General features: G+C 49.6%; 2 protein-coding genes across 14 annotated transcripts in view; both read right to left on the bottom strand.

The window, feature by feature from the left end:
- The window catches only part of CCDC134 (coiled-coil domain containing 134), a 36,075-nt gene extending 32,848 nt beyond the window's left edge, over positions 1–3,227 (bottom strand). For 2 of the 3 annotated variants that reach the window (XR_006059491.2, XM_004007021.6), the window contains exons 1-4: positions 3,121–3,227; positions 1,566–1,684; positions 742–863; positions 452–536 (exon numbers count right to left, since the gene is read on the bottom strand). Coding sequence is in view for 2 of the 3 variants with exons in the window: in XM_004007021.6 (XP_004007070.1) it covers positions 452–536; positions 742–863; positions 1,566–1,668 (310 nt within the window). In the remaining variant the exon portion in view is untranslated. The remainder of the gene's footprint in view (positions 1–451; positions 537–741; positions 864–1,565; positions 1,685–3,120) is intronic. The other variant, XM_012175707.5, reaches the window with a different exon arrangement.
- A 1,810-nt stretch (positions 3,228–5,037) lies between these two features.
- Positions 5,038–13,166, bottom strand: part of MEI1 (meiotic double-stranded break formation protein 1) — a 55,545-nt gene continuing 47,416 nt past the window's right edge. For 2 of the 11 annotated variants that reach the window (XM_060413595.1, XM_060413600.1), the window contains 6 exons: positions 13,030–13,156; positions 12,666–12,841; positions 9,493–9,574; positions 8,814–8,920; positions 6,359–6,487; positions 5,038–6,159 (listed from right to left, as the gene is read on the bottom strand). In XM_060413595.1, the coding sequence (XP_060269578.1) occupies positions 5,902–6,159; positions 6,359–6,487; positions 8,814–8,920; positions 9,493–9,574; positions 12,666–12,841; positions 13,030–13,156 (879 nt within the window). In that variant the 3' untranslated portion in view covers positions 5,038–5,901. Of the gene's footprint in view, positions 6,160–6,358; positions 6,488–8,813; positions 8,921–9,492; positions 9,575–10,173; positions 10,326–12,665; positions 12,842–13,029; positions 13,157–13,166 lie in introns of those variants that run through there. The other 9 variants (XM_027968154.3, XM_042247799.2, XM_042247800.2 and 6 more) reach the window with 9 other exon arrangements.

Below are 13,166 nucleotides of genomic sequence, written 5' to 3'. Positions count from 1 at the left end.
TTATGTTGGTCCCACCTTGTCTCAAAAAGGATTTAAGGAGGTCAAGGCTTTTAGAACAGCAGTAAAGAGTGCTGGTAACTGCTCCCATGGACCAGTCACTTCAATAGACCTCAGTTTTTTTTCTTCTATAAATGGGAACAATCCTTGCCATCTCTACCAGAAGGGTCAGGGTGGTGAAGGCAAGGATTGCGGGACTGGAAGTGGGCACAGGCTCCTCCCTGATTCCCCTCCCCCAAGCACAGGACAGCACTACATATTGTATGTGTATGCAGAACCTGGCTCTGCAACGAGCCCAGAACACTCGGAGAATCTTATACTGAGTGCCCAACCACCCAAGAGACTCCATGAAGGTGCCGCAAGAGGGCATTCCCAGAGAGAAAAAGAAAAGTGACAAGGACAAGAGGGAAGGAGCAGCTGGAGAAGATCAAGGTTGCAGGGGGGAAGACCATACCATCCTTCAGTTTCTCGTCCTGGGGGAAGGGCCCATCTGGGAGCACACCTGCAGCAGTGAGCACTGTCCGGGAGTCCTCCAGCACCTGAGGGAAGCCCGCCTGGGCTGAGTGGCTTTGCCAAGGTCTTCCCAGACCAGCCCCAGCCCTGTTTACTGAGGCCCTACTTCAAATCTTCTGTGGGTTCGCTTCCCCTTCACTGAACACCATCCCCGTGGGGAACTCCTACTCATCCATCAGTGTCCAGATCAAAGACCAGGCCTGCCTTGAGCTGCCCCCTGCCTGCGTGCACCTTAAAGAGCCCCTTGAGCATGACATCCAGGATCTTGTACTGCTGGTGGACATCGTTCAGCTGTGCTAGGTTTTTCAGTGCCAAGAGCTGCTCCCTCCGCTTCACCTCAAACATCTTCTTGTCTGAGCACCATTAAGTTAAGGAGCTGGCACCAACTCTCCTGCCTGGACAATCCAGTGGTCCTGATCCAGAGGGCCCATTCCTGGCCAGCAAGTCTCTGCAAGGGGCATAGATGTGCATGGCTAGGACTTCCCAGCGAATGAATAAGCTGTCTGAGAAGCATATGAATGCCGCAACATATCATTATTTCACAGAGGATTCCACACCCAACAGCCTGAATACAACCGTCAGGACCTGGCTCCTGCCCCCCGCCCTCCCCTCCCTGTTGTCTTTCCACCATCTCCCACAACCCTTCACTGTTCCCAGAACCTCTGCTCCTCTGCTCACACTGTACACTCTGCCTGGGGTGCCCTCCCACCCTTCTCTATGAGTTTCCACTCTTTCAAGACCCGGTTTTTTAGTAGGTAGCCCAAAATGCCAGGATTTGGTCTCCGCCCAGGGTCTCACACAGAAAGTGCTAGGTACATGTGAAATCCTCAGGGTCCTGAAATATATGCCTCGCCTTCTCAACCTGTATGGGAAAACTGAGGCTCAGAAGAGAACTGACTTGATCAAGATCTGGTTAGAGCACATTACTTTCTCTCCCCGATTTCTACTGGTTGACAGAGGCGGGTCCTGCTTTACCCTGGAAACCCCTAAGCAACTGTGGATATAGAGACCTCATTTATAGATCCCTCTAAAATACCTCCAACCCCAAAGGATACATATCTCCAGGCTCGGGTCCAGGGAGGTCCTCAGGGTGTCTGTGACTCCTGTTCCAGACAATAGCAGGACAGACAGGGAGGTCAGGAACTGAAGAAGGTCCATATCCAAGACTCTGGAGCTAAGAGAGCAACCCAGTGAAAGAAGGTGAGATCCAGAGCTTAGTGTTATATAAAACAGAAAGTGAACTGAAAAGCAACTTCCCCTGACGTGACACAGCCTCCAAATACCGGAAAGCCAGCTTTCGGAATCCCTGAAGCCCCAGTCCCTAGCCCAGGGCCAGGGACAAAGAGACACATGGTGAAGACATGGGATAATGGGAGGAAGAAAGATAAATGTCAGCACAGCAAGGATGCTCAGAGAATAGGTCTGGAACCCTGCGCTGGAGCCCTGGCTGTGCCTGACTTCAGGACCTAAAGAAGGCAAACTGCTCAGCCTCTCTGAGCTTCATCTTCCTCACTGCAAAATGAGGATAAGGAGGTCATCTCCCTGTTGCAGAGACAGAGACCTGGGTGAGGCACTGTGCCTGAGGAAGGAGGGTCAACATCATTCCCCCTCAGTTCTCCCTCCCTGGCCTTCCAGGAGGCCCAGGCAGTCAAAACGTGAAACTTGTAGGCTTTCCTGCTTTTCCTGACTTACGTCATCAGAAAGGAAGAAGGGGTGCGGGGTGGGAAGGGACGCAAGGCAGTTCTGGGGTAAGACGGCTGTTACTCTCCTAGGAACCACAGGCACCACAAGCAAAACCTGTTCCTATCTAGGCAACATTCCCCAACTATTTACTGAGTGACTTTCATGTTCCGGAGCCAGAATACAGCAGGAACAACATTCCCTGCACAATGGCACTTCTATCTCTAGTAGGGTTAAGAGACAACCAACAAAGTTGTAAAACAAGCACAGAAGGATAAGAGGGAGTCAGCAAAGTGTGATATTAAAAACAGCAGTCAGAGGAAGCATCTACAACGTGGAGATAAATGCACAGAAAAATGCGGTGACTGCCCAAATCACTTATATATCACTCACAGATTTTCCAGTTAAACTAAGAGTCTTAATGAACAGGCTATCTCACAGCTGGCCACTGTTCTACCGGGACACCTGCCCCAGGGGAGAGATGCTCAGTTATTGATAGTGACCTCTCACAGAGGTCAACCGGAGAACCAACTCTATCCCGTGCAGATCAGACAACTGAAGCCCAGAGAATGTGAGGAAATAGTTCAAGCTCACCCAGAGCCCTACGTTCCACCGTCATACTCCAGACTTAAGGGAACCAAACCCTGGTTAAGGCGAAACTTGGGAGTCAGAGAATATCAGATGGCCGGTAATGACTGAAGCGGGGAAGAAGTGGGAAATCAGAGAGGTGAGCTGGTGGTGGATTCTGAGCGGGCCACTCGGGCTTGCAGACCAAGGATGCCATCCGTGCCTCTAGAGCTCCTAGAGGGGAGTCTTTCCAATGAGGTCCGCGAATCTCACACCCCACCCCCTGCAGCCAGTTTTGGGCCCTCGGTCCCTCCCCCCGCCCTCCAAAGGGGTCTGCTTGCCTACGGCCCTCGCCCTACCTACCGGGCTAGGCGGGCCGGGGGCCAGAAGTCAGGCAGCAACCGACTCGAGGGTCTACTAGCGACCAGCGGAGCCGTGGATTCTCATAGTATGCCCGCTGGTAGCAGCACAAGGACCGCCGATTACTGGCCCCGCCCACCGTGCCACTCCTGACCAACGAGCGCAGGCCGCGACGGCCGCTCCTTGACCTCACTTCCGGCCCCGCCCAGTAGGCGGAGGCACCTGCCCGGCCTGAGGTCCGTGGGATTCCGGTCCCGCCCACCTTGCCGGTTAGCTGGCGCACTTGTCGCGTGTTAAGATCGGTTTGGAGAAAACAGCCTGACTGACGCCGTGATCCCTTCCGGACGGTCTTTCTAGCGCCCTCCCTGAAACTGTTATGTCAGCTGAGTGTTTTTCAAACTGCATTTGTCAAAATCAGTTTAGTGGGTCGTGACTAACCCCTTTTTCTAAGTAATGTGCAATGCAGAGGTGGGACATCCCCTGCTCGCCGCTTCAATCCACGAAAATTCTAAACGAAGCTCGTTGGTTCTTCCCTGGTCTATGATTTTGTACAGCATCAGTACAGACCCGAGGAGAGCTCCGAAACCGTGTACAACCCGGTATCCTCGTCTTTTGAAGTAAAACGCTGACTCTAGCGTTAATGATTGGGAAAGGTGAAGATGTAGAAACAAATAGCTGTTGGGCTGCTAAGTCACTTCAGTCGTGTCCGACTCTGTGCGACCCCATAGACAGCAGCCCACCAGGCTCCCCCGTCCCTGGGATTCTCCAGGCAAGAACACGAGTGGGTTGCCATTTCCTTCTCCGATGCATGAAAGTGAAAAGTGAAAGTGAAGTCGCTCAGTCGTGACCGACTCTTAGCGACCCCATGGACTGCAGCCTACCAGGCTCTTCTGTCCATGGGATTTTCCAGGCAAAAGTACTGGAGTGGGGTGCCATTGCCTTCTGGAACTGGTAACAGTTTAGACTATAATTCTGCCACATAGCAGAATCACCGAACTCTTAGTTCCCTGGAAGATATAAAGGTCTGACACATTTCTAAATTGTTTTTATAGGAAGCAGACCACCACCCCCACCCCACCAAATGAAAACTGCTGCCCACAAGAACCACAGGCCATTGACTAGCTGAAACCAGAAAACTGATGATACCTGAAACTTCATCTTGATGCCAACCCATCTGAGAACTGTCCATGGATCATGCCCCGCCCCTTGAAGACTATAAAATTCCTCACTACCCCCCTCCAGGGTGAATCACAGTCTTGAGGGCATTAGCCCAGTGTGGCCCTTTTTGCCTGGCAAAACAACAAAAGCTACTCTTTTCTACTTCACCCAAAACACTGTCTCCGAGTTTCTATTACTATTTGGCACCAATGAACAGTGGCTGAGTTTCCATGAGAGCCCTGGTGAACAGTCAGTAATGGAGCTGTCACTCTGGGTGAGCTGAGCGCAGAACAGGAGTGGGAAGTTGTGGAGAGCAGACACTGGAAGAACTGCACACATAGGTGCACAAATACACGCTCCAAGGAGAGCCAGGAGTGAAAGGCACACAGGGGACCTGCTTCAGCCAGGAAGGAGATGAGCTGGAACAGCTTTCTTTAGTTAGGAAGGCTGAGAAAGTTCTGACCTGCTCACTTTCCTTGCCTGGAAATTATACCTCTTTCCACTTTGACTTGAGGTAAAGCAGCAGATAAACTGATCCCAGAGCACCTGGATCACAGCAGCACCAAACATGTGGCCTCTCTCTGCCTCTCCTGCCCCAGAAATAGCCTGACTGACGTCTTCAACTGAGGCGACCAGCCGGTTTAACAAGAACAAGTCCGCCCCCTCTCTCCCTGAGGAGGCCACCCATCCTGGCTGAGGAACCAGATGGAGGGAGCCCAGGTAAGTGCAAAGTGACATATTTTTGGAGAGCCCACACAGGCATCTGAGTGTTTCACTTTATTTCCTGATTCTGTTCCAGTAACGGAGTAAATGGCCCCAGATGAACGGCTGCAGTTGTCATACATTTCCCCCAAACCATTGTGCCCTGACTTTGTCTTCTCCGGGTCTCAGTTCTCTCTGCTTCTAGGCATCCGGCCGGAGGGTCAGTCTCTGATGTGCGACAGGGATACAGACACCCCTCCCAGGCAGCTGGCAACAACCATGAGAGGAGAACAGCAAAGAGGTGGGGCCAACCATGGGAGAACCATGCTTCTCGTGCCCAAAAGGGCAAAAGTAGACAAGAGCAGAGGTGCTCCTGAGAACAATGGGATGGACTCTAAATTTGGGACCTGAATACCTGAGCTCAGTAATCACTATACATCAAGGAGGGAACTGTTCCATGGAAAGGGGAAGGAGAGTCCGTGAAGAGGCACCCCCACCCCAACCCCAGCACATGCAACTCCAGACCAAGTGTCTCTGGAGCACCGGAGTAACCCCTCAGAGGGTGGGTGACCACTGCCACAACCTCTGGCTTTCTCAGCGACCTGCCAGACACCCAGCACCCTCCCCCATATTACACTCAGGGCAGCATCTGTGCCAACTGGGCTTGGGCAACTTTCTCCAAAGCTCCTGGGGAAGGGGTCACTCCTCTGAGTTTGGTGATATGACTTTGGAGATGGTAAAATCTGGAGTCAAATCCTGATGCTATCAGTGTGGATCTGGGCATGTCATTTAACATCTCTGATCCAAGTTACTACTGTATTAACACCCCTCGCTATTGTGAGGATTCGATACAGTGCATGTAACATGACTGGTCCTTGGTAGGAACTTAACAAACAGAACAAGTCATTGTCACTGCTCCCACTGTTAATTATTCTCACTGACCCCTGCTTGCCTTAAGAGGACAGGACTGTAGACAGAGCGCCTCTCTGCTCGGAAGCATGATGCCACGGCCTCCCGTGGCCTGGGTGACCATGTACAGGCCAAAGCTCCAAGATGAGAGAAAGGATACAGCATGTCCTGTAGGGCTGGTTGGGCCAGGGAGGCCCTGGGGGAGAGACTCTCCAAGGAGGCCTGCAGGGTCTGGGCCACACTGTGGTCAGTCAGGAGGCCCATGCTCTGGACCTGGAGAAAAAATAGGGTAAGAAAGACAGGCTTTCTCAGTGCCCACTCCACACAGGCCCTCTCTGCCCTCCACCCCCTGCACTCCTGACCTCCCACTGGCTGTTGTGTTTAGAGCTCCCCCTTCCCACCCTGCCCCAAGAGAAGATGGTATAGAGGGTTTGGCCTCCCAGTGGCTAAATGGCATCCCCTCCCAACTCACCTGCAGGAAGAAGCCATGCAGAGCCTGGAGTGTGGAGCCAGGGAGGGTAGAGAGGTCGGTTGAAGCTGCGCCTTGCAGAACGTGACCCACCTCCTGAGAGAGGATGCTGCTGCTCTGGAACCGCACAAACTGGGCCAGGGAGAGAAGCCAAGCATGCAGTGACTCGGCATCTCCTCCATTCACAAATATTTCCTGTGTCCCTGCCATGCCCAGCACTGGGCTGGGGACACAGATTTGAAGCACACGGAACTCTGCCTTCAAGAAGCTCAGCACTGGTACGCACAGGTAGGGTTGTGTCTTGGGACAGTGAAGTCACGAGGACTGCGAGGCGGAGAGCTGGCCCTGCTGGCCCTGCAGCCCTGCCTCTCACACTGGACTGCGTGTGGCCCATCCCCGCCCGCCACCCTGTGCTCGTACACCTGCTGCTCTCACCTCAGTGCCCGTGATACTTTCCCTTCTCCTTATCAATTAATCCTCCAAGGCTCGGCCAAAGTGTTACCTTCACTACTGAGTGGTTTCTTAACTTTATTAAAGATATATAGGCATTAACTCTCCCTCCCTATGCTAAAGCCTTTGAGTGCGTGGATCACAACTAGCTGCGGAAAATTGTTAAAGAGATGGAATACCAGATCACCTTAACCTGCCTCCTGAGAAATCTGTATGCAGGTCAAGAAGCAAGAGTTAGAACAGGACATGGAACAACAGATTGGTTCTAAATTGGGTAAGGAGTGCATCAAGGCTGTATACTGTCACCCTGTCTATTTATTTAACTTATACGCAGAGTACATCATGAGAAATGCCAGGCTGGATGAAGCACAAGCTGGAATCAAGATTGCTGGGAGAAATATCAATAACCTCAGATATGCAGATGATACCAACCTTATGGCAGAAAGCAAAGAGGAACAAAAGAGCCTCTTAATGAAAGTGAAAGAGGAGAGTGAAAAAGCTGGTTTAAAACCCAACATTCAAAAAACTAAGATCATGGCATCCGGTCCCATCACTTCATGGCAAATAGATAAGGAAACAATGGAAACAGTGACAGACTTTATTTTCTTGGTCTCCAAAATCACTGCAGATGGTGACTGCAGCCATGAAATTAAATGACACTTGCTCCTTGGAAGAAAAGCTATGACCAACCTAGATAGCATATTCAAAAGCAGAGACATTACTTTGCCAACAAAGGTCTGTCTAGTCAAAGCTCTGGTTTTTCCAGTAGTCATATATGGATGTGAGAGTTGGACCATAAATGTTAAGCGCCGAAGAATGATGATTTTGAACGGTGGTGTTGGAGAAGACTCTTGAGAGTCCCTTGGACTGCAAGGAGATCCAACCAGTCCATCCTAAAGGAGATCAATCCTGAATATTCATTGGAAAGGACTTATACTGAAGCTGAAGCTCCAGTACTTTGGGCACCTGATGCGAAGAACTGACTCATTGGAAAAGACCCTGATGCTGGGAAAGATTGAAGGCAGGAGGAAAAGGGGACAACAGAGGACAAGATGGTTGGACGGCATCACTGACTCAATGGACATGAGTTTGAGCAAGCTCTGGGAGATGGTGAAGAACAGGGAAGACTGGCATACTGCTGTCCATGGGGTAGCAAAGAATCAGGCACAACTGAGTGACTGACAACAACAGGTATTAACTGTCCCTCCCGGCTCTGGCAGAAACACTTACTCTTTTGTTGGGACTTCCCTGTTGGCTCACTGATAAGAATCTGCCTGCCAACGCAGGGGACACAGGTTCAATCACTGGTCTGGGAAGAGTCCACACGCCGCGGAGCAACTAAGCCTGTGTGCCACAGCTACTGAGCCACCACTCTAGAGCCCCCGAGACGCAACTATTGAATCCTGTGTGCCTAGAGCCTGTGCTGTCCTCTGCAACAAGAGAAGTCACCGCCATGAGAAGCCCATGCACTACAAGGAAGGGTAGCCCCGCTCGCTGCAACTAGAGTAAGCCCAGCAGCAATGAAGACCCAGCGCAACAGCAACAAAAAATTTACTTTTCTCTGGGTTCCTACACCAACCATTGAGTTACTCATTGATCTGTTTCACTATCATTCACAGGCTCACTGCCTTATTGTTTATTCAGTAGACACCTACTGTGTTCTAGGCACTTAGCATTATCTTCTACTCTTCCATTAATAACAACATATTTTAAGTCTTAGGTTCCTTGTCTATCTCCTTCTCTAGACTGAGGGACCCTTAAGAAAGAACAGTTGGCTCACTGACATCTTTGGTAGCTAGCACAGGATCTGGCATGTGGTGGGCAGGCTCTGGTAAATGTTTCATTAATGCGTGAATAAGAAAGAATGCCCAGGTCTTCTGGGCTAAGATGTGGGCAATTAGAAGAATCCTCTAAGCAGGTTTCTTATAGGGTGAAGGCCCACCCAGCCCCTCTATGCTTCTTGGAGGATGACATTCTTCAGACCACAAGACATCCATTCTATACTTACCAGGGTCATAAGTCTCAAGATTTCAGGTTTGAAGAAGGAATTCTCTCCAGCTTCCAAGAGAGTAAACATCAAAAACCGATTCCAGGGCTGGCAGGCCACATGGAGGGCTATAGGAAACACCAGTTACAGCGTTGTTAATGCTGCTTTTCCAAAGGCCATGGAACACTGATAAAGAAAACTTTCTCCTATTGGCTCAAAACCGGGTTGCTCCACTAGAGGCAGGGCACTGGCCAAGCTGACTCCAGGGGATTCTTTTTCTCCTGGGCTTCTATCCACCCATGCTGCCTGGCACAGGGAGACCATATATCCCATTATATGTGGGAGGAGCTCTGCCATGCAAGAGCTATGTGGGGCAATTGCTTGACATCCCTGAACCTCAGTGTCCTCATCTGTATGATGGACATAGCAGTGCCCTTGCAGTATTGCTAAAAAGAATTAAACAAGATGAATGTGAATCACGGAGCTCCCTGGTGGCCTGGTGGTTAGGATTTTGGGCTTTCAGTGCCATGACTCAGGTTCAATCCCTGGTTAGGGAATTGACATCCCACAAGCCAAAAAAAAAGAAGAGTGTGAATCACAGAACAGAGAATGGGAGTTTGGGGTAGGAGGGTGTCACGGCAGGTGCTGGCTCCCTCCAACCGCCCCCATGGGAACATCAGAGAAGGGTGAGGGTTTGTACCGACATGTGGGCTCCGGGCATGCACGTAGTCAAGCAAGGCCTCCAGGCAGCCGACACAGGCATGGGACAACAGAGGGTCCTTCTGCAAAAAACCAACAAAACCCAAAGACGTACACATCAGATTTTGCTATCAATGGATTTTGCTGCCAATCAAGAAAAAACATTTGGTTTTTAAAACAATTGGATTTCAGGATTTCAGATTGGGGATTGCGGCTCTGTAGAAAATCAAGACATTTGTTGGTTTCATCTCTCACTCACACACACATCACAGTGTGTATACTGATGATTTACCAGCATTTGACAGACTGTTTTGTTCCAGAGAAGAGTGGGCCCTGGGGCCCCTCAAGCGATTCCCAAATTACAGATGCTGTAAGAGCCACGCAGTTTATCTAAGTCAGCGTGGGTAGGTTTTTTCTTAAAGCAAAACCTTTTACCAAACAAAATTTTATGCTCTAATAAGCACATGAAAAGACCTTATCATCATTAGTCATTAAGGAAATGCAAATTAAAATCACCCTGAGATAACACCACATGCTCACCAATAGCCGTGACTGACAATAAATACTAAGTATTAGCAAAAATGTGAAGCAACTAGAACTCTCGTGCACTCCTGATGGGAAGGCAAAATGGTGCAGCGGCTTTGGAAAATAGTTTGATGGTTTCTTATAGACATATGCTTACCATATGTTGTAGGCAGAATTTTAAGATGGTCCCATGACCTTTGCTCCCAGATGTTACTCCTGTGATTAGGTTACATTATATGGCAAAAGGGAGATTGTTTGGGTTGGTCCAATCTGATCACACCAGTTCTCTAAAAGCAGAGTTTTCTTTGGCTAGTGGCAGAAGAAGAACCAGAGAGACTGGAAGGGTGAGAAGGACTCAACATGCATTGGCTGGTTAGAGGATGGAGGGGCCATGTAAGACAGAATAGGGGCAACCTTCAAGAGATGGAAGAGCACCCCCCACACCAAACTGAGAAAGAAGTGTTTCTTTCCTTGATCTCTCAGATAAGCACCCAGCCTGAGCAATAACTTGATTTCAGCCTTGTGAGACTCTTAAGTGAAGAACCTGGTTAAGCCCACCCAGACTTCCAACATAAAGAACTGTCAGATAACTAGTGGGTGCTGTGTTAAGCTATTACATTTATGGTGTGTAGATACGCAGCAACAGAAAACTAATATGTCATTTGACCCAGCAATCCCACTCCTAGATATTTTACCTGAGAGAAGTAAAAATGGATATTCACCCAGAGACTTGTACTTCAGTCTTTATTCATAACAACTAAAAGTCTGGAAGTCCCAAACAGCTATCAGTGTTATGTTAGTCGCTCAGTCATGTCCAACTCTTTGTGGCCCCGTGGACTGCAGCCCGCTAGGCTCCTCCATCCGTGGAATTTTCCAGGCAAGAATACTGAAGTAGGTTGCTATTTCCTTCTCCAGGGGATCTTCCCGACCCAGAGATTGAGCCCAGGTCACCCACACTGCAGCCAGACTCTACCAAGTGAGCCACCAGGGAAGCAGTAGGTAAATGGATAAACAAACTGTAGTATAGCCACATAGTAGGCCACTACTCACCAATATATAGAAATGAAGTACTGATACACACAACAGCATGAATGGATCTCAAAAGCATTAAGCTAAGTTGAAGCAGACAGACACACAAGGCAACATAATTCATTTACATGGAGTTCTAGAAATGGTGCAACTATAGTGCCGGAAAGCAGATCAGTGTTTGCCAAGGGTCGGGGATGGGGAGGGGACTGATTACAAAGCAATACACGGGGGCTTTTTGTGGTGCTGGAAACCCATACCATGATTGTGGTGGTGTTCACAAAACTGCGAACTGTAAGACTTCCCTGGTGGCTCAGACGGTAAAGTGTCTGTCTACAATGCGGGAAACCCAGGTTCGAGCCCTGGGTTGGGACGATCCCCTGGAGAGGGAAATGGCAATCCACTCCAGTACTATTGCCTGGAAAATCCCATGGACAGAGAAGCCTGGTAGGCTACAGTCTGTGGGGTCGCAAAGAGTCGGACACGACTGAGCAACTACACTTCACTTCACTTCACAAAACTGTATCTACTTGTCAAAACTCATCTAATTACACTTAAATCAGTGAATTTTACTACATGTAAGTTATATCTCAATAAGACTGATTTTTTTTTAAGGTAACAAACCCAACAAAAAAAAATCCTATGTTCACCTCATACTATCCTTTGGAACACAGCAACCTGGAGGTTAAGTTATGAGGCAGATCTGGGTTTGAATACTTGCTTGGCTACTTACCATCTGCAGGATCCTGGCCAAGGTTACTTAATTTTGCTAAGTGGAGATAAAAAGATTACTTGGGTTGCTAAGAGGATTTGATGAGATATGGGTACAGAGTATTTTAACGAGTGCTAAGCACTGAGTTAGCACAAAAAAGTGGTGAATATCTTAATGAAATGCATAACAGGGGAAACATTCTCCCTAACAACCCCTAAGTCTAGGCCTTGTGTCCTTTCTCCTTCTCCAATCAAAAATTAACTCTTAACCAGTTAAGAGTTGGGCACTTCCAACTTCTTCCCAGGTACTCAAGATTAGCGACTTTTTGCCTGTCCAGGATCCATTCCTCCTTCTTCTGAGAACAATTTTATTTTGCAGAAACACTCCTCTCTTATGTTCAGTCCGTGTGAGTTACGGATAGTTGACCATAATGCCCCATCCTTCATGAGAGGCACAAGCCAGGCCAATCAGAGCACCCCTTATTTCAAGCAGAGTGACTAGCACATTACCAAGCCAGGCTCATGAGACTCAATTCTGGGGGCTACTGAGAAATAGAAACTTTCTTTCTGCCAGAAGGATATAGGCCAAGAGTTGTTCTAGGTTATCCTGCCATCCCATGAGAAGAAAGCTGAGAGAAATGCAGAGCCAGGAGACAGAGAGACAGGAGACAGTGATGACACTGTCTGAGCCTCTGGGATCCCAGATGTGCCTAAAGCCAGTTTTGGCCCCTGGACTTCTCAGCTATGAGACAATTTGAGTTTTGTTTCTGTCACTGTAACTTTAAAACCAATCAATCTACTCTCCAGGCCTTGGTGGGAATACCAGGATCTTGACAGGCAGTTACCCCTTCCTGCCGTCATCCTGGGAGAGGCAGGCTCCACTGCCAGGGTCCCACTTGGCAAGGGCCTTACCTGCACCAGGAGGTTCTGCAGTCCGATGACCAGGGACAGCACTTGTGATGTTCCCAGCGGAGCTAGGACAGTGTCCTCAGGGGCTGGCGGTGACTGGGCCCCTGAGGGCAGCAGGGCAACCAGGGCAGAGGAGAAGTTTTGTTGCAGAGCTGTCCGCAGGAAGCGTAAGATGGCAGCTGAAAGCAGGCAACTCCTTACACCCAGTTCCTGTCTCATTCCCCACCTCCCTGTGCCCAGCTCTGTTCCAGGGGGAAGACCATGGAGATATAGTGGGGTGACCACAGGCTGGTCTCAGGGGGTGGTCCCATCTCAGGATCTAGGGGAAAGGTCTCTCTTCTCCCTGCTGGAGGCCCTTGCCCCACACCTGACAGCAGTGCAGCCTTTCTCTTCAGGACGCTGAGGGCCTTCAGTACTTGGTCCAGTTCCACGGACAACGTCTGATGAACCTGGCAGAGCATGGGGTAAAGGCATAACCCCCACTTTCTGGGAGCCTGCGGAGAA

Source organism: Ovis aries, chromosome 3, assembly GCF_016772045.2.
Source record: "Ovis aries strain OAR_USU_Benz2616 breed Rambouillet chromosome 3, ARS-UI_Ramb_v3.0, whole genome shotgun sequence".
In the NCBI taxonomy this organism is placed as follows: Eukaryota; Metazoa; Chordata; class Mammalia; order Artiodactyla; family Bovidae; genus Ovis; species Ovis aries.
This window is presented reverse-complemented; position numbering and strand designations above follow the sequence as displayed.